Source organism: Castor canadensis, chromosome 16, assembly GCF_047511655.1.
Source record: "Castor canadensis chromosome 16, mCasCan1.hap1v2, whole genome shotgun sequence".
Classification (NCBI taxonomy): domain Eukaryota; kingdom Metazoa; phylum Chordata; class Mammalia; order Rodentia; family Castoridae; genus Castor; species Castor canadensis.
In genome coordinates, this window is record NC_133401.1 from 30273635 (window position 1) to 30298574 (window position 24940).

The 24940-nt window shown below is 45.2% G+C and overlaps 1 protein-coding gene across 2 annotated transcripts; it reads left to right on the forward strand.

The window, feature by feature from the left end:
- Positions 1-14: 14 nt before the first annotated feature.
- LOC109690675 (uncharacterized) lies at positions 15-23326 on the forward strand. 2 transcript variants are annotated; one of them, XM_020170137.2, is made up of 4 exons: positions 15-340; positions 2276-2402; positions 6362-6457; positions 11144-23326. In XM_020170137.2, the coding sequence occupies exons 1-4, from the start codon at positions 308-310 to the stop codon at positions 12697-12699; spliced, it is 1812 nt and encodes a 603-aa protein (XP_020025726.1). In that variant the 5' UTR covers positions 15-307; the 3' UTR covers positions 12700-23326. The 2 variants fall into 2 exon arrangements, with proteins under 2 accessions (XP_020025726.1, XP_073914575.1); XM_074058474.1 differs by having other exon boundaries at positions 2276-2342.
- The last annotated feature ends 1614 nt before the right edge of the window (positions 23327-24940 follow it).

Genomic DNA, 24940 nt, shown 5'->3' on the forward strand with positions numbered 1-24940 from the left:
AAGAGGCGGGGTTTCCAAGTTGTTCACCGTCGACGCCATTTGCCTCCGCAGTTTGGTATTTTGAGTTGCTGATTTCCCGGTCCAGAGTCATTTTCTAGGCCCAGCGGGAAGGAGCGTAGGAACTCCACGCCCCAACTTTGTTCGGGCGTGTGTCCTCTGGGGGCCGCGGCCTCTCCTCTCCAGCCCTTGGCCCCGGTGAGCCATTTCCACGGAGGAGGCGGTGGTCACCCGACAGGGAGGGGCGCCGTGGGACCGGGTCGTCCGCGCTGCCCAGGTGCTCGCCCCTCACGCAGGTGCGGGGTCCGTGATGGCGGCGGCGTCGCGGACGGAGCTGACACAGGTGAGCGCGCCGTGGTTTCGCAATCGCTGCTTTCGGCCTTGGCAGGCTGAGGCGGCTTCCGAAGGGACCCGGAGTCCTGATGTCCCCTGGGATTAGCTTCGCAGTTGTCATTCGTTTGGACACGTGGATCTGGTTCGCTTCTGAATTGGCCGCTGGTCCTATAGGATGCCGGGCTTGTGAAAGATGCTCGATGAGTTGTTGAGTGAGTGAGTGATCCTCCAAGGACTCAGATTATATCTAGAGTAAAGAACTTCCTCCTCCATCATGACCTGCAAGGATCCTTCCTGCCCGACCAGGTCTCTTTGCACCAGGACAGTGGGGGACAGGGGGAGGCAAAGGAGGGACATGGAGAAAGACCAGGTATATTGGACCCAAAGGGGCTGTGAGATTGCCGTGGTTCCCTCCAGCTGCTAAGGTGGGAAGGACAAAATTGGCTGTTTTTGTGGTTTACGACATCCTAGCTACTTGGAAGGCCGAGATCGGGAGGATTGTGGTTCTAGGGCAGCCCGAGCAAATTGTTCACAAGACCCCCTCCCCATTTCCATTTTGCAAATGCAAAGCCCTGAGTTCAAACCCCAGTCCCACCAAACAACAACAACAATGAAACCCAAAAATGGGTGTTTGGTTTTTATCATGTACCTTCAGCCATTGCAGGCATTGTAGCCAGTCAAAGGTTCTGATTCTCTGGGCTGCAGCCCCGTATTGTCCTTGGGTGTTTGTATTGCTTGGTTTGGAAGTGTTCTGGCCTCAGGAAGGAAAAAGGTGGGTGGTTTGTTATGGAATTTGCCTGGGAGTCTAGGAGGCCCAATGAAGGCCAGAAAACTTGGGAAATTGGTCTCTGGGCCCTGTCTCCAAGTAGATGACCCACACCTCTAGTGCCTTTCTCCTGAAGTCAGCAATGAAGGATCTGTTTCCTCTAGCCATGTTCACAGAAATATTTTCAGGGGTGATTGAAAACGATTTAACAGCAAAAATGAGTGGAAAGGCTTTACAACCTGATTACTTAATTATTCACTTTGGTGTTGGAGGAGTGTTGGGGTTATACTCTTAGACTGGGATTGAGAGTAACCTGTGTTCACACTATGCCTGTGGTGACAAGGTGTGTGACTTAGGTGAATTGGTAAAACTTCTTCAGCTTCAGGTCACTTACTGTGACTTAAGGGTTATGATGGTGTTGACCTCATGTCTTGGACAATTGCCAAAGCACACTGAGCATTGAACCTTTTTCATTTTAAAAGATATCACAACTATTATTGATGAAGTGGGAGCTATTATTGTATTGATCCAAAAATCTAAGCTCAGAGAGATGAAGTGACATCTCTGATGTAAAACAGCTAGCTAGTGTTGGTTTCAAGAGTTTGGATTCTGCTGGGCACCATGGCTCGTGCCTGTAATCCTGTCTACTTAGGAGTCTGAGATTCTGGAGCGTTGTGGTTTGAGGCAAATAGTTTGCGAGACCCTATCTCCAGGATAAATAGACTAGAGGTGTAGCTTAAGCAGTAGAACACCTGCTTTGCAAGTGTGAAGCCCAGTCATCATCCTTCCCCCCAAAAAAAGTTTGGATTCAGACTCTAAAGCATCCAGCTTCAGAGATGGTGACTTTTAGTCACTTTCACATCCACTGTGAAGCAGTCAGTGTGGCGTGGACACCTAGTTGGACAAGTCATTGATGTCATTATCATTATACTCTAGAGTCCTTACTGCCCACAAGTTCTTTCCATCGTCTGTCATCCTTTAATTGCTTCCGCAAAGAAGGCTTCTCTCCTTTCACTTCTACATTATGTCCAAAGCAGTGTCTCTCTCCTCCTCTAACCTGGCATGGGCTTCAGGATGTGATTTGGGCCTTCATCTCATTGCACTTTTTTCCAAAAGGCACACACAATCTCCTGTCTTATCCAAGAGTCCCATTGCTAACACTACTACTTCTGTTTCCAGGTGTTTGTGACCTTTGAGGATGTGGCTGTGACTTTCACACAGGAGGAGTGGGGGCAACTGGACCCAGGTCAGAGGACCCTGTATCAGGAGGTGATGATGGAAAACTTTGGGCTCTTGGTCTCACTGGGTAAGGCTTTCTCTCTCCACCACGTAGTGGACCTTCTGCCTCTTTTCTTTGCTAGGGATCAAACTCAGGGCAAGCAGTTTACCACTGAGCTGTACCCCTGGCCCCTCCTGTCCTTTTTTTGTTTTGTTTTTTTGAGACAGAGTTCTATTATGTAGCCTAGGCTCAAACTAGTGATCCTCCTGCCTCCATCTCTCCAATTGAGACAGTATTACCGCACACACTGGCACACCCAGCCCTCCTGCCTCTTTCATTCCACACTCTGGCTTCAGGCCCAGCTGGTCCAGAAGACCTCTAAGCCAGCCCTTCCTCCTTCCCATAGTTTTAGTCATTTTCTAGACTCACATCTTCCTGGCTCATCTCCCTGTGTTTCTTTGGGCAAGAAACAGTCTCATTAGGCTCCCAGGGTACTATGGACAAGAAGGTGGTGGGAGGAGATGGGTGTTTTATAGAGCCCAAAGGCAGACTTTCCAATCAGACTATGCAGACTGATAGTGGAACTGAACCACTTTAATTACATCCTGGCTTTGTGGGTCTGCTTATGTCACTGTCTGTTAAGAATAGCCTTTTCAAGGGCTGGTTGCAGGGATCTCAGAAGTCCTTGACCTGAAAGGACTCAGGAAAGGAATGAACAGTCAAGATACAAATCGAGAGGACCAGAAGGCTGCTGACCAAACTGGCAAATTTTTTATTTTTGCATCAGGCTTATCAGCAGTACAAAGCAGGAAATTATACAGTGCAAGAAGAACTTCTATGCCTGGGAAACAATGCCCTCTACCTTAAAAACAATGTCCTCACTCCAAACTCCCTGGTTTCATAAACAAAACTCGGACCTCCTAGTTTCACATACACAAAACCTGAGCCTGGTTGCCAAGGGCATGTGCCCTGTTCCTGACCTCTTATAAACAAATACCTTCAGGTTAATGTTTCTTTTCTCCAGACAAAGGGAGCCACTCCATGTTTCCTCTAAACGCCAGTGAGAGACGTGGTGCACCTGTAGTCTCTGACCTTGTCAGGATCCTGCTAAGTCGCAACGACCTTGTCAGATTTCGGCTCATGGCTCCCAGTTGGTAGAGTGGCTCAAGTGGTAGAGCGCCTGCCTAGCAACGGTGAAGCCCTGAGTTCAAACCCATTACCATAAAAAAAAAAAAAAAAAGAATAGCCTTTTGTAGCTTGGTGTTGTGGTGCACACCTATGATCTCAATAATCAGGAGGCAGACAAGTTTGAGGCTGGCCTCAAAGATATTTCCAGGCCAGATTGGGCCACAAAGTGAGATCCTATCTCCAAAAAAAAAACAGGTAAAAAACAGATGGCTTTTTCTTTTCTACCTTAGCAAGTTTGGATCATGAGCAGCTGTGCTTGTTGGTCTCCTGTGACCCTCAGACTTCTGGTCTCTACTTCCCTTCATGTTTGTCTTTTTTCTCTTTGCAGCTGGCTCTGTGGGGCAGCTTGAGGCAGCACGACATCCATGAGCCCATGCTTCTTAGCCTTTACCTACTGTTCAGCACACAGACTGGCCTCTCGGAGTCTCTGCTTTGTTTTGTTTTGGTGGGACTGGTGTTTGGTGCTCTACCACTTGAGCCACATCTCCAAGTCCATTTTGCTCTGGTATTTTTGGAGATGGGGGGTCTCATGAACTATTTGCCTGGGCTAGCCTCAAACTGTAATCCTCCAGGATTTCAGTCTCCCAAGTAGCTAAGATTACAGATGTGAGCCACTGGCACCCAACTAAGGTTCTTCTGTTCCCTTAAGAGGAATTTGACTTAATGATCCTTAATGGCTCAGGTTTCCCCTACAGCCCGGTTTGTGTGTTGAGGGGAATGGAGCGGAGAGGGGGGTGAAGGTAGCTCTCGTGCCTTCAGTGCCATGAGTGGTTGTTGTCCAACACTGTGGCAGTTACAAGCCTCTTTGTTTTTGGGTGCCCTCATGGTTTACTCTGTAGGAGTAAAATCCTCTGCTATTGTGGAAGAGAGAGGTTCGAGCATAGCTTCTCAGTAGTCATGGTTTGGTCCCCTCTGGGAGGCATTTGCCAGCATGTGCTGTCACTTTTGGTCATCAGACTTGGGATGGAGGTAGTCCTGTTCTCTCTGGTAGAGACCAGAGAGTCTGCTCAACATATACACTGCCTGATGCAGCCCATGGTGTCTGGAGTACCCCAGGTTGAGAAGTACTAGCCCAGATGATTCCCTTTTTGAAGCCGATTACCAACCATTCAGGGTGGAGGAAAAGAGGTTTAAATCCAGGGCAGTTTTTAAACTCTACTTAGGGTAGCTCCTGCCTGTTTATAAGGAATTGAAATTATGCTTCCTGTCAATGAGAAGAGAGAAAACTATATATCAGAAAAGTTTGGTAGATTTAGATACTTTATCCTGAGAATGTAAAATTAAAAAGTCCCAAGGATATGCAAAAAAAAAAAAAGTCCTGTGTCTGACCCAGATGAACTTCACTCACCTTCCTGCTTTGGCCCCATACCCTTTCTGCTGCAGTCCTTGATATTTCCCCACGCCTTGCCCCCACCTGCCCCAGCTCTGGCTGTTTTCTCTTTGCCTGGTGCACATTCTCAGGATAGCACAGCATTTCACCTGGGTTCCTGTTCTCAGCCAGCATCTCTCACCAAGAACTTTCCCAACCACCACATATTCAAAGAATCCCTCTCCATCACACTCTCCTCTCTCACCCAGGTTATACCCTTCCATGACAGCAGTTCTCAAGCAGGGAACCCTGCAGGGAATGCTGGGTAATGTTGAGAGGTATTTTGTTTACACACAGCTGAGATGATGCTGCTGGCATTTAGTGGGTAGAGTTGGGATGTTGCTAAGCATCCTCATAACTCTCAGGACAGGTTGTCCCCCACAGCCCTAATAGAGAATTATGTGGACTTAAATGTTAGTCTGGCTGAGGTAGAGAATCCCTGTTACGGGTGCAGAAGCCATTCAGTCTTTTTATGCAGACTTTCTACCACTTGAGTCATGCCTCAGCCCCTTTTTGATTTTTGAGACAGGGTCTCACTATGTATCCCAGAGTGGCCTAGAATTAGTTATGTAGCCCAGGCTGACCTGTGATTCTCCTGCCTCGGTCACCCCAGTGCTGGGATACCTGGCTGTAAACCTCTCTTTTTTTGGTGGAGGGGAAGGAGGTGGTACTGAAGTTTGAACTCAGGGCTTTGCACTTGCTAGGCAGGTGCTCTACCACATGAACCATGCCTTCAGCTTTTTAAACTCTGGTCATTTTGGAGATAGGATCTCACTTTTTGCCCAGGCTGGCATGAACTGTGATCTTCCTATTTTATGCTTCCTGCATAGCTGGGACAACAGGCGTGAATTACCACACCCAGCTCACCCCAGAGATGGGGTCTCCCTAACTTTTTTGGCCTGGGCTGTCCTGGAACTGTGATCCTCCCAGTCTCAGCTTCCTGAATAGCTTGCCATGACAGGCATGCACCACTACACCCAGCTTTTACTGGTTGAGATGGGGTCTCACAAACTTAATTGGGCTAGCCTTGTACCACAGTCCTCCCAAGCAGCTCAGATGATAGGCATGAGTTACCAGCACCTAGCTTTAACCTGGTTTCTTACACATTTTCCAGCCTTAAGTATTTTGATATACAAAGGAAAGCAGACTGATACATGTACCTTGTTTTGGATGAAAAAGTCAACATTTTAAATCCACCAGGTTTACTGAAACTAATCTGTAAATATTCAATTTTGAGATGACTCCCTTGTCTGAGCCATGGATATGATTATACCCTCTAAATACCGGTTTCTGACCTATTTGGAGTGACGGTAAGATGGTAGAATGGCATGGTGCCCTTGTCTCCCAAGTCACATGTCAGCCTTTGGTTTGTGTGATGGGAGCAGCTTCACTCCAAGGTCCAGTCCCCATCCTGCAGTCCCAGTCGAGATTGAGGGTCTTTATCTTTTTCCACCAACATCCACATGTCACTGTGTTTCTCCCTGAGCAGGGCATCCTATTCCCAAGCCTGAGCTGATCTACCAGCTGGAGCACGGGCAGGAGCTGTGGACAGTGACAAGAGTCCTCTCCCCAAGCATCTGTCCAGGTAAGAGCCCAGATCCTGCAGTGACACTGGGATACCACTGGCCCTCGAACCTCCTGGGAAGCTTCTTACTGTGACTTCCCTGGGGATTGGGAGTCATGGAGCCCTTTGACTTGTGGCTCCTCTGATCTCCCAACCGCATCTCACTTGTTACTACTTTTGTCTTGGGGCTCCACATGCACGGTCTTGGAACCTGGCTGGCAATTCCTAGCCCTGTGGTCTTAGCAAAGTTAATCTCATGTCTTTGTAAGTTTGAATAAGTTAATAGTAGGTGCTTTATCAAACTCCACAATGTCAGCAGCTCAGCACAGGATAACTGTTCTTTTTACTAATGCTGAGGTTTGTGTAAGGGTCTGCAGAGTGCTCTGTACCACATGGTTCTTTAGGGATCCTGTTTCCTTCTTTATCAGCCTGTTGGCTTTGAGGTTGTCTGCCATCCTCCAGCTGACACAAGATTGAGAGAGGAAGGCACATCACACCCATTCCAGGAACACTGGTTCCCCTCACCTTCCACCCACAGGAACTAGGCATTTGATTACACTTGGGTCCATGGGGCTGAGATATGTGACTGAGCTTATGTCCTAAGAGAAGAACACATTGTGTGCTGAACATCTGCTCAGTTCAGTGTACAGCCTGTTCCTGGAAATTGATAATAATTGTAGATTGTCATTGGGTTCTTCAGAGATGTTATAACCATTGGGTATGTTAAAGAGAAATGTGAGTTATAGTGTGTGGTGCATCAAAAGTGAACTTTATTGCTTTGTCATTTCACAGAAGGACGTCATTGGAAGTTCAGTCCCCTGAACTCAATGTGTTCACACATAATGAGGTAGGGTTTTGAGGAAAAGGAAATAAATATTATTAATTTTGCCAAGGAAAAGTGTGGGTTATTGCCTCAAAGCTACAAAGCTTTTTCTGAAAGGAAATGTCAGCTGTTTCAGGAGGAGCTCAGGAACTCAGTTTTGGGGTACGTGACAACGTGTGTCCCAGAGCAGGTGCTGGACTTGGTTCCTGTCTCTGTTTACTGGTGCCACATTCCCAAAGCAGTGTGTCTTGGTTGAGAGAGGTTCACTTTGTGGTGGTCAGAGAGAGATGAGGGGAGAAGATTGCCTGATTTAGTTGAGGAATAGAGTGGTAAAATTGGGCTTCCCAGCATGGGGAGAAAGAGTAAAAGGGGGAAAAAAATGTTCGTTTAAATCCCTGAATGACAAAGCACGGCAAAACTGACCAGACGTAGGCTGGCTGCACCAGAAGTGTTTCCCTTTGTCATCACTGTTACATTCTCCCTATGGTCAATTTGTTCTTTCCATTTATATGGAAAAGGGCATCACAGTCCTCTGTTAATTCATGGCCCCAAGTAAGGAGTCAGTGCTCCTCAAGCCCCTGTTATGAGAGTATCTCACACTTCCTTCAGAGCTCTGAGGAAGAGAGCTTTTCCTGCTCCCCTAGTTTCCTTCTCCAGCTTTGTTGTGCCTGCCACCCTTTCCCACCTTCTCCTTCCTCATACTGAGTGTGATCACACCCTAAGAAGCAGCCCTTTCCCTCTTACAGTCAAGGTGACTGGTCACACATCTTTCTGGACTGTATAAGCACTGGTAACATCCAGGTGCTGATTGGCAACAGGACAGAGTCAAGGTCTCTTTCCTCTCTTGGTCCCTTGGTGGCTTACCCAGAACGTTAGTGTCTTGTGCAGTCTCTCCTCAGTCCTGCAGAGTCTGTAACATACCTCTCCCCTGTCATTCCCAAATCTCTGCTTAATATCTCAAAGGCAGCCACACTCTCCTGTCTATAGAGAAAACCATGATGTTGATCACTTCTACTTTCCAAGTACCAGTGAATGGTGAGATGACTCGAGGCAACCTCACACACCCTCATGACACCACCAACTCCATAATCGCTACCCCAGCCATCCAGTTCTATTTACCCAGGCACAGATGCCTCACCATATGGCCACTGATGTGTCAGCAAGTTTTCATGCCGAAACTGTAGCATACCTCCTTGTACTGCTCGATTATTACCCTTACTTACACATCATCACAAGCTCACATCTGTGGCTTTTCTTTGCCCCGGGTAGATGAGGTTTTACCTCCAGCCATAGCCAGTTCTTACATACTCAAGAGTACTGGATTACTAGTGTGCACCACCATGCTTGGCTCTACTGTGACTTTTGACCTGTTTGGGTCTTCCTCTGTGAAATATCATGTCATGATAAATGACTATTTGTTATTTGAATTTCTCTTTTTGACTTATAGGAATTTTTGTATATTCTTTTTTTTCTTTGTGGTACTGGGATTTGAACTCAGGACCTCATGCTTGTGAGGTAGGCATTCTGCCACTTGAGCCACTCCAGCCCTGTTTTGTGAGGGGTATTTTTGAGATAGGGTCTCTTGAACTATTTAGCTGGGCTGGCTTCAAACTGAGATCCTCCTGATCTCTGACTCCTGAGTAGCTGGGATTACAGGCAAGAGCCACCTGTGCCTGGTGAATTTTTATACATTCTCAGTAGTACTTACTAGTTTCTAATGTTGTCTCTTTAACGTGCTAAATAAAGATTTTTATTTTAGTATAGTCTAACTGGTGACTTTATAGGCTTACTGATTTTGTATATTATATTAAATGCTGCTTGAGGCCTGGTATGGTGGTATAATCTCAGCTACTGGAGGATGCAGATAGGAGGATCAAGATCTGAGGCTGGCCCTGGGCAAAAAGTTCAAGACCCTATCAGAAAAATAACTGACGTAAAAAATAGGCTGGGGCATGGCTCAAGTATGAGAACACCACTTGAGAAGTGAGAAGCGAATTTTTCTAGCTTCATTTACCATTGTCTGAGCTCTGAGCTGCTGTGCAATCCCCCAAAGCTGAGAACGTGTGAGTGCATCTGACCATTCTGTTCTTTTCTGGTGGTACTGGGGTTTGAATTGGAGCTGTGTGCTTGCTAGGCATGTGCCCACCACTTGAACCATGCCCCAGCTCTTTTTCTGTTCTTTCATTACCAGTTTGTCTTTTCTCTGAGCCAGAACCACATTGATTTGGAGAGAATTGTCAGTTTGTTACTGAGTTCTCCTCTAATATCAATCTTTTTCAGTGTCTTTAAGTGTAGTGTTAAAGATTTCTCAGTCTAGGGGCTGGCCGTGCAGCTCAGTAGTAGAGCATGTGGTTTGTGAGCCCCTGTTTCATTCCCAGTACCCGAAACAGTTTCTCTATCCAAATCATGTGTATTTTCCTGTGTCTTCACCAAACTATGCTGCATTGTGCCAGATTCAACATATTCAGCCAGACTCCATCACCTCTAGCCTGTTGAGCCTTGTCCTGAGAGTGGCAGTGGCCATCCTCACAGAACCTTGGAGTCTTGGGGGTCTTCTTCTTGTTGCATGTCTCTGTCCTGGCCCTCTTGTTCTTTACACCAACTCCTTTGTAGTTAGTAGGATTCACTTCAGCGGGTCTGAGACTACCCACCACTTCTACAACCAACAGCAAGCTCAGAATTACTCCAAACCACCCTCCGCTTTACTAATTTGCTAAAAGCACTCACCTAACTCCCTAAAGTCTATTACACTCACAGTTGTGTTTATTATAAAAAAGGTACAAATTAGGAGAGATGTATGGTATAGGGCTGGACAGTTCCAGACATGAGCCTCTGTGACCTTGTGTTCTGCCTGGCCATGGTGTGTGGCACGTGTGCTAGCTTTTACTAGCCCTGGAGATTCACCAGGGCTGCCACCTGCAGGGTTTACTGAAGCTTCGTTATTTGAACCTAGTCAGGTAAGTCATCCCCCAGTGTGAGTGGCTCAGTGTCCACTGCTGCTTCCCTTTCCAGGGGTCTAACTGGTATGTCCTGACACACCACATGCCCCTCACTTACTTACTTATTTTTTGCAGTACGGGGTATGAACTCAAGGCTTCGTGCATGCTAGGCAAATTTTGTATCACTGAGCTACATCCCCAGCTCTTTTTATTTTGAGGCAGGTTTTGGTATGTATTATAGGCTGGCATGGAACTTGATGATCCTCCTGCCTCAGCCTCCCTGAATGCTGGGATTACAGGTGTAATGCACTGTGCCTATCATTCAAGCCCTATACCTGGAATCACATGGTTTGTCCTTCTCATGTAGCCAGACCTTTCAGCTCTTGAGGATAAATTGCTTAGGGGCCAATAATCAGTTGCCCGTGTGTTTTGCGATTTAGGAACCTACCACGAATTTGAGAAGGAATTGTGAAAGTCTCAGATTTTGGAGGTTACATCCCATGACATTGGACAAAAGCTGAACCTCCCCTTGGACGGTCATCTTTTCATTACACACTCGTGTCTTCCCTGTGGTCTGCATTAAGTGACCTTTCCTTGTATTCTTTCAGCACTGTGGTATGGCATTGCTTAAAGGAAACTTCCAACACAGTGATGTTCAACCTTTGCCCAGCCCTGTTCACTTGTAATTGTGAGGTAACTCTAGGAGTTCAGGTCCTCCACAGACTCTTCATCTGTTCACTTAGCTTCCCCCCCCCCACCCCGCCAATCTCCCTGAAATATTTGGAATCCAAGGACCAGGAAAAACCAAGTTGCCAACCTAAGTTTCTGATAATGTAGCAGCACAGAAGTGGTCTTGTCAGCTTCGTTTTTGTCATTAATGTGGTGATTTTGTTTTTCTGTGTTGTCATTACTAACAGGTCCTGTTCTGTGCTGGATTTCTTTCAGGTTACAGTGCAGAAAGCAAGACCACAAAACCAACCACTTGCAAGCCAGCCTTGTGTGAGGGAGCCTCCCACCAGGGACAGTTGACACAAGCTTCAGGGGACTACTCATTTCAGCAAGCCAGGAGTCAGGATACTCCATCAGAAACACAGGAAGGACTTTCCAGTCTGAGGACAGAGGCCCAGAGGGAGAAGATTCCTGGGAAAATGAGCCCTGAGCATGATGGTTTAGGGACAGTTGGGGACATTTGCTCAAGGATTGTCCAGGAAGAAGAGGAAAATATCTTCAAATGCAGTGAATGTGGGAAAGTGTTTAACAAAAAACACCTCCTGGCTGGACATGAGAAAATCCACTCTGGAGTGAAGCCCTATGAGTGCACAGAGTGTGGGAAGACATTTATCAAGAGCACACACCTTCTCCAGCACCAAATGATCCACACAGGGGAGAGGCCCTACGAGTGTCTGGAGTGTGGGAAGGCCTTCAACCGCAAGTCCTACCTCACCCAGCACCAGCGCATCCACAGTGGGGAGAAGCCATACACATGCAGTGAGTGCGGGAAGGCCTTCACCCACCGCTCCAACTTCGTCCTGCATAGCAGAAGGCACACTGGAGAGAAGTCCTTTGTGTGCACAGAATGTGGACAAGTCTTCCGACACAGGGGAGGGTTCCTTAGACACTATGTCGTCCACGGAGGGGAGAATCCCTACGAATGCTTTGAGTGTGGCCAGGTCTTTAAACACAGGTCGTACCTCCTGTGGCACCAGCAGACGCACACAGGAAAGAAGCCCTATGAGTGCAGCGAGTGTGGGAAGGTCTTTCTGGAGAGCGCAGCCCTGATCCACCACTATGTCATCCACACTGGAGAGAAGCCCTTTGAGTGCCTCGAGTGTGGGAAGGCCTTCAACCACAGGTCATACCTCAAGAGGCACCAGCGCATCCACACTGGGGAGAAGCCTTTTGTGTGCAGTGACTGTGGGAAGGCCTTCACTCACTGCTCGACCTTCATTTTGCACAAAAGAGCCCACACTGGAGAAAAACCTTTTGAGTGCAAAGAATGCGGGAAAGCCTTTACCAATCGGAAAGACCTTATTCGCCACTTCAGCATCCACACTGGAGAGAAGCCCTATGAGTGCGTGGAGTGCGGGAAGGCCTTTGCCCGCATGTCAGGCCTCACGCGGCACAAGCGGATCCACAGTGGGGAGAAGCCTTTTGAATGCATCGAATGCGGGAAGTCCTTTTGTTGGAGCACGAACCTCATTCGACATGCCATCATCCACACTGGAGAGAAGCCCTACAAGTGCAGTGAGTGTGGCAAGGCCTTCAGCCGCAGCTCCTCCCTCTCTCAGCACCAAAGGATGCACAGTGGGAGGAACCCCCCCAGTGTGATGGAGGGAAGACGTTTCACAGGCAAGCACACCTCAGTTACCCTCCGAGAGCTTCTGATGGGCAAGGACTTTTTGAATGTACCCACTGAGAGAAACCTCTTGCCAGAGGAGACGTTGTCCTCGGCATCTGAGCGTTCATGCCAAAGAGAAATCCCACAAGGGTCTTCCCCATGAGAAACCCTTATGCTACAAAATGTCACCTGTCATCTGGCAACCCACTTGAAAATGGAGCCAGCCTACAGCCTTATTCTCCATCTGAAAGCTCATCCAGGAGAGACACCAGGGGTTTTCCTGCACATAGGAAAGCCTTCAGTTGCACTTCTCTCCTTGTTTACAGTGCAATGTTGTCTCAGGAATTGTTTCTAAAAGGAGATGTAGAAGGAAATGAAACAAGCACGGGTCTCTTCACACATCTCTGCCATGCCTCTGGTGCTGTCACTGATTCCTTAGTGTAGTTGGGGAGTGTTGCTTCAGAGGTAAAAGGCTATAGCCTTTTTTTCGTCCTGTGTATACATTCATTGCAGTCCAGTGTCAGGAAACTTAGACATTTGAGGACAAGTCTGCCAAGTTTATCTTTTGCATGTTTTTGTCATTTGCTTCTTTACTCTTGAGATGTGTTACTTTTTATGAGAAATTATGGGCGTTAGCCATGAAATACTTTTGTGTTTAAGGTAGTAATACACACAGGAATGGGCATATTTTATTGTACCAGTAAGATTAAGGCTTGGTTTCTAAAAGAAAAGAAACAAACTTTCTTTGTATGGTTTTAAAAACCTAACACTCAAGCAGGATGTGGTGGTACACACTTGTAACCCCAGCCCTCAGGTGGCAGAGAGGGAATGGTCTTGTCTGGGCTGTATAGTGAGCCCCTGTCTCAAAACAAATAACAAGATAGAGAACCTGACACTCACACTTTTCCTTGACCCCCCCCCCTCCGTCCGTCTGCTGTAGCTGTGTGGTAAATCTTCAGACTGAGTGCACTGATTCCTCTCTTACTTAAAACTGACTTAGCATCTTGATGGTTTAACTTTCCATATAAATGTTAGGATAAGTTTGTCCATATTTACAAAAAAAGTCTTAGCAGACTTGGCATAAACATTGAGTTAAATCTGTAAGCTAGCTTGAGTCAGTGCCTTTCCTGAGTTTAGCCTTTCAGTCTGTGAATGCAGAAGGTCTCCATTTATTTAAGCATTCCTCTGCTTGCTTCATTAGTGGCTGCACATTTTTGTTAATATTCACACCTCGGGATTTTTGTTTACTTTTTTTTTTTTTCCCCAGTACTGGAGTTTGAACTCTGGGCCTTACACTTGCTAGGCAGGTGCTGTACCATTTGAGCCACTCCACCAGTCCTTTTTTTGCATTGGATTTTTTTCAAGGTAGGGTTTCATGAACTGTTTGCCCCTGCTGACTTTGAACCATGACCTCCCTGATCTCTGCCTCCCTAGTAGCTAGGATTCCAGGTGTGAGCCACTGGTGATCAGCTTTTTTTTTTTTTTAATGTAAATGCCATTGATAAACTTTCAGTTTCTACGTTATTTGTTAAAATGTAGAAATGTGTGTGTGTGTGAAAGAGAGAGAGAGGAAGAGAAGGATGCAGCTCATTGGTACAGTGCTTGCCTCACATTCACAAAGCCCTGAATTTGACCCATAGCACACAAAAACTCACAAAAGAAAAAAAACATAATAGGAAGCCTGGTCTGGTGGCCCACACCTGCAATCCCAGTGCTTGGGAGGTGGGTAGGAGGATCATGAGTTGTGGAGATCAGCATGGGATACATACTGAGATCCTGTCTGGGCTTCCTCCCCCCAGTAATTTTTGTTGTGCTTGTTTGGCATCCTGTAATCTTGCTGAACTCATTATTTCTAGCCATTGCAACTGACAGAGCCCTTGGGGTTTTCATCTGTGAGGACTGTTGTATTTCTTTTTTTTTTTTTTTTTTGTCTTTTTTTCTTTTTTGGTGCTGGGATTGAACCCAGGGCCTCACGCATACTAGGCAAGCGCTGTACCACCGAGCTACATCCCAGCCCTGTTGTATTTCTTTTGCTGCTGCACCTTTTCTGTGTATTACCACACAACATCAATAGGAAATGTGAGAAAGGCCAACCTTGCCCGGTTTTTTGTTTTTGTTTTTTTTTCTTTTGAGAGCAGAGTCTCAAGATGTAGCCCAAGGTGGCGTCCAACTCTGAGACTGAAGTTTCCTAAGTGTAAGGATTGCAGGCACGTACCACCATGTCCAGCCCTAAGTGATTGGTTCTTGACAATATGGGAATGTTTCATTTTCACTTTGTCATTTTTAAAATATAAATTGTATTTGCAGGATCTTTGTTGGTGATTTGAGACAGGGTCTTCTTATGTAGCCTAGGGTGACCTCCAACTCTTGATCTTCCTGCCTCAGCCTCCTGAGAGTTGGGATTACAGGTGTGCACAACCACACCTGGCCCTAGGTGTTGTAATAGATACCCTATCAAGTATGGCATATCCCTAGTTCCCAGCTTGCTGAATTTCTGTGTTACAAACGAGTGTTGTATATGGTCATACGAATTTTCTACATGAGTTGATGTGATCATGTGATTTTTCCTTCTACAGCTTCTTGATGTGGTGCATTTCATTGTGGGTTTGGAATAAGCACAGTTTGTGGAGTGTAATTCTTCATGTGTCATGACATCATTCCATTTGCTTTTATTTTGTCATGGAGTTTTTCTTATTTTTGCCTCTTCCCCCCTTCTCATTTTTTTTTGAGTGATGATATATAGTTATTCTTAATTTTTAGGGTTTTTTTTAACTGCTTCATGTCTAGTTTGATGTCTAAGTGATCTTGTCCTCCCAACACAAGTTGAACAGAGTTTAATTCTGTAACTTGAAGATTGCATTTGGAATTAGTGTTGTTTGGCTGCATTCTACAGTAAACTGGTGGGCCTGGAGATTTTTTTGTTTATTTGGAGGCTTTGAAGTCACATGTTTATTTTATGTTAGGTATAAAACTGTTCAGAGTCTATTTCATGCATAAGTTTTGATTTTCTTTTTTTCTTTCTCTTTTTGGCAGTACTGAGGTTTGAATTCAGGGCCTTGCAGTTGCTAGGCAGGCACTCTACTGCTTGAGCTACTGCCCCAGCCCTTGATTTTTTGTTTTTTAATGAGGTGCTAGGGATTGGGGCCTTGTACACAGTAGGCAAGCTCTTCACCAGTAAGATCTATCTCCAACTTTCAATATTTTATCCTTTTGAAGAATAATTCTATCTTGTATAAATTTTCTAAGTTATTGTTAGCACTGTTTGAAGCATTTCCTTATTATCCTTTTAATGGCAGCAGGGTCTGTATTTATAATTCCTTATCCCCAGTTGTATTCCTAATGTTGGGAATTTATTCATTCTGCGTGTGTATGTATGGCACAGACATAGATAAGAGACAGAGGCAGCCATGGGTCTCACTGTGCTGCACAGGGTGGCCTGGAGCTCCAGGTGTCAGGCCATCCTTCTCTCTCAGCCTCTTGAGTAGCTAAGACTTACAGGCCTGAGCCATTCTGCCTGGATCCCGGTTCTCTTGCTCTTTGTCAATTTTCTTAGACATCTGTCAGTTTTTTTGGTCATTTCAAATTAATCTGCACTATGATATTTTTCCCTCTATAACTTTTCTGTTAATTTCAGCAATTTTTGTGCTGATCTGTATTATATCCTTTCTTCTACTTTGCTTGTATTTGGTTCTTTTTTTTTTCCTCTGATGGTACTGGAGTTTGAATTTTTTTTCTTTTGGCAGTACTAGGGTTTGAACTCAGGGTCATGTTTGCTAGGCAGGCACTCTCCTATTTGAGCCACTCTGCCAGCAAGTACTGGGGTTGGAGCTTATGGCCCTGCACTTGCTAGGATGGTGCTCTGTGGCTTGGGCCCTATCCCCAGCCTGGTTCTTAATTTCTTGTGTGGGCAATCAGGTTCTTGATTTGAAGCTTTCTTTCTGATGCACACATTTTTCTCTGTGGATTTCTTCCATTGCACTATTAGCTTTGTCCCACAAGTTTTCATATCTTCTATATTTGTTTCAATTCTGAAATTTCTTTTTCTTTTTTTTTTTTTTTTTTTGTGGTACTGGGATTTGAACGCAGGTGCTCTGCCACTTGTGGATCCTCTCCACCAGCCCTGTTTCTGAAATGTCTTGACTTCCCTTTGAGACTTCCTCTTTAATTGGGGAATTATTTAGAAATATATTGTTGAATTTCCTAGTGCTGGAGCATTTCCTCCAATCTGTTGGCTCTTGATTTCTGATTTGTCTCACCTTTGATTGGTGTCATTTCTTTTTACTTTTTTCCCCCACAACCCTGTGGTCTGTTGTGTCTGTGTTGCTGCTAGAAGAGAATGTGCTGTGCTGCTTGGGTGGAGTTTCTGTGAATGTCTACACAATCCTGTTGGTTGATGGTGTTTATTTAGATATTAAGCTATATTCATTTATTCGGATATTCTGTATCCTTGTTGATTTTCTATCTAGTACTTCTTTCTTCCTTTTGTTAATTAATTGCTTTGGGGGGGCTGTTTTTTGGGGGTTGAAATCAGTACATTGTGCTTGCTAGGCAGGTGTTGTACCACTAGAACAACACACCAGCCCTTTTGCTCTCCTTATTTTTTAATAGGATCTTGTGCTTTTTGCCCATGCTGCTTCCTCTCACATAGCTGAAATAACAGGTGTGGTGTGCACCACCATGTTCAACTTATTTGTTGAGATGGTGTCTCACTGATTTTTTGCTTGAGCTGATCTTGCATCTCAGTCCTCCCAGTTTCCACCTCCTTAGTAGCTATAAGTGAGCCACTGCTCCTGGCTCCTCCTCCTCCCCCCCCCCCCCCCCCCGCTTTATTTTACAAAACATTTTTTTTTTTTCTCTGTGGAAGTTTATTCAGAATTTTAGGTCAAATGTCCAATATAAGAACAGTTTGTATTGCTCCAGTGATAGAAATCTGACACCACAGAATAGTTACTTCTACAGTTATCATTCACACCTTCACAACTCTTCCCACAATTGATAGGAGTGCTGATTCTGCCTCACTGAGTGAGACTTAACCATGAGTCATGACGAAGAGATAGAATCTAGGTGTGGTATCCCTTGTCTCTTCTGACCAGGTGGAGTGTCCTGACTCAGTGGACTGCTGGGCAGTCATGGGTCCAGCTTGCCAAGGAGATTCTGGTTCATCCCTTCTTCACATGGCTGAGTCTCACTTGGTGGAAAGGATCCAACATAGCTAATGAGAGAGGGAAGGTTCTTTTTGGCTCATGTTGCAGAGGTTTCTATCCGTAGTTCTCCAGCTCTATTGTGCTTGGGACTCTGACAAGGCAGAGCACCATGTCAGAGTTCATAGTGGAACAAAGATGCTCACCTCACAGCGGCCAGGAGGCAGAGAGAGGAAGGGGCCCGGGTCTCAGTGTCTGTTTCACCCTGCCTTCCGCCAGGCCCCATCTCCCAAAGGTACCAGCACTTCTCAGCAGTGCAACAGGCCTTTGGGGGCCATTAATATTCCAAATCATGGCATGCAAGTTAAGTAGTGAGTCCCTTCTGTCTCACAAAAGGAAAAAGATCCAAACCAAAATACTGTTTCTCCTTTAAATTCTCTAGTTTTTTCTTAACATAATTCCAAGCTCTGTTGCTTGATGTGTAATTAAGAGTGCCAAGTCTTTTTTTTTTTAATTTTTATTAGGATATATTCATTATACAGGAGGGGATTCATAGTGACAATTCCAATTAGACTTATATTATACATTAGTTACATTGCCCCCATCACCCTCCCCTTCATCCTCCTCCCCACCCCACTAAAAGAAATTGCAAGAGGTTTCTTAGTTCTGTTTCATATACGTAAATAAAGTCCATCTGGCATATACTGTCACCTTAATCTCCCTTCACCCTCTCCTCCCACTAGTTACCCCCACTCCACACACACTTTGCCTATTTTACAGTCCTGGTTTTCATTATTAATATTTAAGTTGACATTCAAAGGGGTGTCTCAATGCATGCCCACTGTGGGTGTGCTTTATTTTGGTCTGTTCAACCCCTTCCATTACTCTTCCTTACCCCCCCCTTACCTCCCACACTCCATTTTTCAACAGCTTTCAGTACACATCCTATGTCCTCTACTTCATGTCTTAAGTTTTGTGATATTACTGATGCTGTGTCATTCTCTTTTCCTTTCCCTCTTTCTCCAAGTTCCATAGAGTAGTTCCACTGTTACAAACATATTCTACATCTGAGATTGTATATGATAATGCTTACTTTTGTGTATATGTTTATCTTTTGGGTCTACCTTCCACATAATGAGAGAAAACATGAGGCCTTTGTGTTTCTGAGCCTGGCTTACTTCACTTAACATGATGTCCTCCAGTTGCATCCATTTATCTTCAAACCACGTATCATTACTGCTTATGGCTGAGTAAAACTCCATTGTGTATGTACACCACAATTTCATGATCCATTTATCAGTTGTAGGGTACTTAGATTGTTTCCAGAACTTGGCTATTGTGAATAGTGCTGTGGTGAACATTGGTGTACAGGTGTCTCTACTGTATCCTGTCTTACATTCCTTTGGGTAGATGCCCAGGACTGGTATCACTGGATCGTATGTCAGTTCTATCTCTGGTTTTTTTGAGGAATCTCCATACTGCTTTCCATAGTGGTTATACTAGTTTGCATTCCCATCAACAGTATATAAGGGTTCCTGTTACGCCACATCCTCGCCAGCATCTGTTGTTTTTACACTTGATTGTGGCCATTCTAACTGGGTGAGATGAAATCTAGTGTTGTTTTTATTTGCATCTCTTTTTTGCTGTGTCCCGGTGACTCATGCCTGTAATCCCAGCTACTCAGGAGACAGAGATGAGGAGGATTGTGGTTTGAAGCCAGCCCCGCAAATAGATCATGAGACCCTATCTCAAAAAAACACTTCACAAAAACGGGCTGGTGGAGTGGCTCAAGGTGTAGGCCCTGAGTTCAAGCCCCAGTATCAAAAAAAGGAAAAGATTGCCCTTTTATCATCATGTAATATCCTTTTTTTACTATTGATTTTCTTGACTTTGAAGTTAATTTTATTTGTGCAGCTTTATTTTTATTTTTAATTTATTTCATTGTGGAGGGGTGGGAGGCAGTTCTGGGAATTGACTCCAGGGCCTCTCCCATGCTAGGCAGTTGCTCTACCACTGAGATATACCCCTGTCCCTTTTCAATTTTATTTTGAGACAGGGTCTCCCTATGTTGTCTAGGCTGGTCTTGAACTTGTGATCCTTCTGCATCAGCCTCCCAAGCAACTGGGGTTCTAGGTATGTACCTTGCACCTGAATTGATTTTTTTTCCAGAATTTTGTTTGCACTGCTGGGGATCAAACTTAGAGCCTTGTGCAAGTTAGGCAAGCACTGTACCCCTCACTCCATCCTTACTCCCCATTAACTGATTTAATATAGTCACTATTGTATTTAAATATTTGCACGGTTTGCATTGTTCTATTTTTGGTTTTTGGGTTTTTTTGGCAGTACTAGGGTTTGAAGTCAGGGCCTCACACTTGCTAGGCAGGTGCTCTACCACTTGAGCCACTCTGCCAGTCCTGTTTTATGTTGGGTATTATCAAAATAGGGTCCTGTGAACTATTTGCTGAACTGGCTTCCAGCCATGAAACTCCTGATCTCTGCCTCCTGAGTTGCTAGGATTACAAGTGTGAGCCACTGGCACCTGGCTTTCTGTCATTTTTTTCCAGTGAAGTGAGTTTCTTTTGGGGGGATTAAAGGGAGGTACCGTGATGCCCAGTTCTGAAGTGATTTTCTTATGAGCAGTATATATCTCTCATGCTTTTGTATTCACTTCAGATATTTCTTGTCTTTTAATTGGTACACATAGACCATTTACACTTAATCTGGGAATGGTGGTACACAGCTGTAATCCCAACACATGGGAGGCTGAGGAGGAACATTTCAAGTTTGAGGCCAGTCTGGATTATGTGGCAAGAACCTGTCTCTTCACGTCCCTAAAAAATAAATGTAAAATAATTATATGCTAGCATTTAGTCTGTCATTTAATGATTTACCTTTTGGTTGTGTTCCCTTTTTATTATTTCTCTTTTTTGTTTTGTTTTCCTGTGGGGTACTTCAGCACTGTTTTGGAATTCCATTTAATGTTTCTGCAGTGGGGTTTTTTTTTTTTTTTTTTTTGTACATCTCTTTTTTTAGTGCTTCTATGAGGTATTACAATGTAATTTCCGTGCATAATTTAGCACAGTTCAGTGGTATTAGCAAGTCAGCACTTTGATGTTTAGAACACCACTTACCTTACTTAAGTTTCCTTAGATTATGAATGGAATTGTCTTAAGTATTTTCTTGGCACCATGTAAGAATGTGTGATTTTTCTTTTTCTTTTTTTTTTTTTTTTTTGAGGCAGGGTCTTGGTTTGTAGCCCAGACTAGTGTTGAATGTTTGGTTCTCCAGTCTCAGCTTCCCAAGTGCTGAGATTATAGGTATGCTCTAGCTCACCCAGTTTGCCCCCTTCTTCATTCCACTTTGTACTGCTGGCTGCCTCTTTGGCTTGAAGATCTCTTCCTGCCTTCTGGAGTTCCTTTTCTATCTGTTTATCACTGGTTATCAAGGTTTACATCTTGTGTAAGATGATTCCCACTGAAGGCATCTTACTCTGAGTGGTTGGAGTTTCCCCAAATCCATATTTCCATGTGGAGCTCTTCTCCTTTGTCCACACATTCAACTACGAGCGTGAGCGTGTGTGGCTGTGCAGCTGGGGGGAAGCACCTAAAGTGATGGTGACAGCAAGAAAATAGGGATTAGACTAAATCAGAAGTCATTCTGAATGTTTTACCACATTGGTAGGTGTGGTAGGTAATGCTGTTTTCCTGATTTTACAGATAAGGACACAGGCACAGAAGGTGGAGATGGCTCCAGGCTGTCTTGAGTTTGGGGATTGGGGTCATCCGAACCCGCTTCACCGTGTGGCTCTTTGTGCTCCTGGACACTGTTCATTTTCCCTAAAACTGATTAATCAGTGCTCGTTAATCTGTGGTCTGGCATACTTGTTTGATGATACATTTTGGGCATTCCTTCAGGTTGAATAAGATAACCAAACTCTTTCTTTGATGACAACACTATCTGTTCTAACTGTGCAGAAAATACTTAGAGGGAAGTATTTGGGGATGGGGGTTGTTGAGAAGGGCTACGGCATACATTTGGCTTTATGTGTTGTATTTGAAGTGTTTGAAAAACATCTCTGGGGTAGAGGTGTGGCTCAAGTGCCTGCCTTGCAAGTGCAAAGCCAAGTTCATACCTAATACCACCAAAAAAATAAAATCTGTGAATTCCCCTAACTTCTGCCTTGCTGCCCAAATCAGATATACTGCAGCCATCTCTCCTCTTCCTTTCATCATACCCACATTCACCCTGCCTCATCTGACCTTAGTAGACCTCACTGTTACATGTTTTGGTGAATGACCGTGTACACAGCAGGGTATTCTAATTTATGTTTCCTCGAAGAGTGTTGTTGACCCCACATATGACATGTGTTTAGGTTGTAATACATATGGTGTGTGTTGACCTTGACGGGAGTCTGCATGGGCTTTTATGGACAAGTGCACAGTTTTCAAGGTCACAATGAATGGCTGTTGCAGTCCTCAAGGTCTCTGGGTTTGACAATCACTGGGAAGACACCTGGCTCAGGAGTTTTCCTCTTCCTGGCTATGATTCCTCACAGCCAAAGGATACAAAGTGTGCTCAGTGAAGGGAGAGGCTCCTAGCTGACACCCAGAGAAAACCAGTCATTCTTAGAGTCCCATCTCAGTGAAGTCACATGGGATGTGCCTTATGTAAGCTTCAACATGGACTGAGGATCGCACGTGAGAAACATCTGCCAGAAACTCACTTGAAATTCAGTGCCTGCCAGGGTTTTGTTGGGCACATTGTCTGGCACAAGGAAATTAGACTTCAAAGGAGATAGGTGTTCAATGTAAGTCTCATTGTTTACACAGAAACCTCGGGGTCACAGGGAAACCTCCCAGCATCTTAATTCTGAAGCCTCCACCACGGATGGACCTTGCAAGCTAAAAGAATAGCAGTCTTGGGCCTGCTGTTTCAACTCTCCCTCCAATGACTTAAATGGTATTAAAATACTGTGTTATTTCATATTTCTGTAACAAATGTTAAGTGAATACCATTTCCTTCAACAAAAATAGGGAAAGTCCTGATGCAGTGACCTTGTTACAGAAGGCCTCGTCAGGGTTTGACTGAGTGATGACAAGGTCGTAGGAGGTCTGCTGAGAAAAGGACCTTGTCTGTAATCATGTGTGCACCACTTGACGCCGTATGTGTGCATGTATACAGAGTGTGTACGTGCCTCATTTACACAGATGCTGATACATGCATATGGCTACAAGTAGGCTGACGTAGAGATATGCCCTTCTTTGCCTTTGTCAGTGGAGAGTATGTCCATGGCAGGTGTGTAAACAGTTTCTCGTCCCTTTATTGCTGCTATTTGCACTGTAACCACTGGCTTCAGTGGATAAAGAACAAAAGAATGTGGGGCTTATAATTATTCCTGCATTGCTGAATGCATTTAACTAGATTAAAGAGTGTGTGACTGCAGTCATGGTGTATCTTAGTCTTATCGTGGGGAGAGGGTGAGGGAGTGGTTGGCTCCAGTTGCAAGGCCCTCGGCAGCATGTGCAGGTCACTTTGGATTCAGATGGGCCTGAGACTGGCCTTTCCTGGCTGAGTTGTGGAAAGCTGGGTGCCTTATGGAATGCCCAGTGCTGTCAACTGTTTTGAGCGCTAAAAGATTTTTCATCTGTGTGCTGGCTTCCTGTCATTGCTTTGCCTGCTGAGTGACTTTAAAGATGTTCCTGGGTTGGGGTGTGGTGTTGGAGAGCACTTGATTAGATGTGCGAGGCCCTGGATTCAATCCTGCTACATACTTGAAAAAAGTTCCCATCCACTGCTTGCCTTCAGTTTGGAGAGCCACGTGTTAGGGTTTGATTTCATTTTGCTGTTTTGACAAATAGGCTTGCTATTTGTCAGAATGACTGCTTGTCCCATGGCAAGGTAATTTGGGTGCTCCCTGTGAACTTGCCTTTCTTAAACCACCAGTTCAGAACTTGTCCCCTCAAAAACTGTCCTCCTTACTTGGTCACTGCAGTGCTAGATATCTAGAAACTACAAGCAGTCCCAACATAAGGGCTCAGTGAAGTTACTTAGACCAGGCAATGTAAACTTGTTTAGCCTGCTAGCCCTTCCTTTCTTTTCCCTCCTAACTGGCCCTGGTGCTTCCTTCCCTGTTAGGCCTCCTCTTGAGAAAGAGTGACAGACTTCATTGTCAATATGCCAGTCTGTTGGCATCACCAGAGCTGAATAATAAAATCTACAGTTAGAGAAAATTCACTTGAAATCACTGTAATCGTACAATGGGTTCTAAGAATTAAGTGAGTCAGCCATTTCAGTGTCATTTCCAAAGCCATGCACAGCCTTAAGTTGGGAGAAGGTGGAGAGCCATGGGTGGGGGTGGGATGGATGCCAAGGAGGGCTGTCCAGGAGCATTGGTGGTAGCCAGGCGCTTGAGGGACACCTGTATTGTTGAGGCTTCAGTGACCTGAGTGGTTGGGATTTGGGGATACTCTCATGGCTCTGAACCTGAAGAGAATGTTGGGCACAGGTATGTGAGCGCCCAGTGCACAAATGGGTCTAGATCTCTAGTGTTGAGCCGGTGTCTGCCATTTCTCCAGCGTTCTGAGGTTGGGAGGAGTGCCCTTCAGTGTACTGCTCCAGCCATGCTGCATGCCCTCCTTTCTCAGGCTGCCAGCACCTGGAGCTTTCACCATCTCTGTGACTCCGCTCTTCAGTTCATTCCACGTTACTGCTCTCCATCCAGGTGCACGTTGAGCAGCAGTGGGCACTCCCCCTCAGTCACCCTGAGCTTTGATTGTGTACCTCACTCCCCCTCCCACAACCTCTCCTTAAAATGGTTCATGGACCCCCCCCCCCCGCCTTAAAAGCTGGGGCTAAAAACCAAGTTCTTGGTGTGGACAGGCCACTGAGCTTTACCAGGTCTGGGATAGGCTGAATTTACTATCTATTCTCTCACACAAGCCTTACCCCCCTTTACTTCCTGAGTCCTTTATTGCTGCTATCTGCACTGTAGCCACTGGCTTCAGTGGAGAAAGAACAAAAGAATGTGGGGCTCATAATTATTCCTGCATCGTTAAATGCAGATAACGATTAAAGAGTGTGTTACTGCGGTCGTTCTGTGTTTTTAGTCTTGTCGTGGGGAATGGGAGTAGTTGGCTCCAATTGCTCTGGTTTTTTTGGAGATGGGATTCTCTGGAACTATTTCCCAGGGCTGGCCTCAAACCGTGATCCTGCCAATTTTAGCCTCCCAAGTAGCTAGGATTACAGACGTGAGCTGTGTCCTGT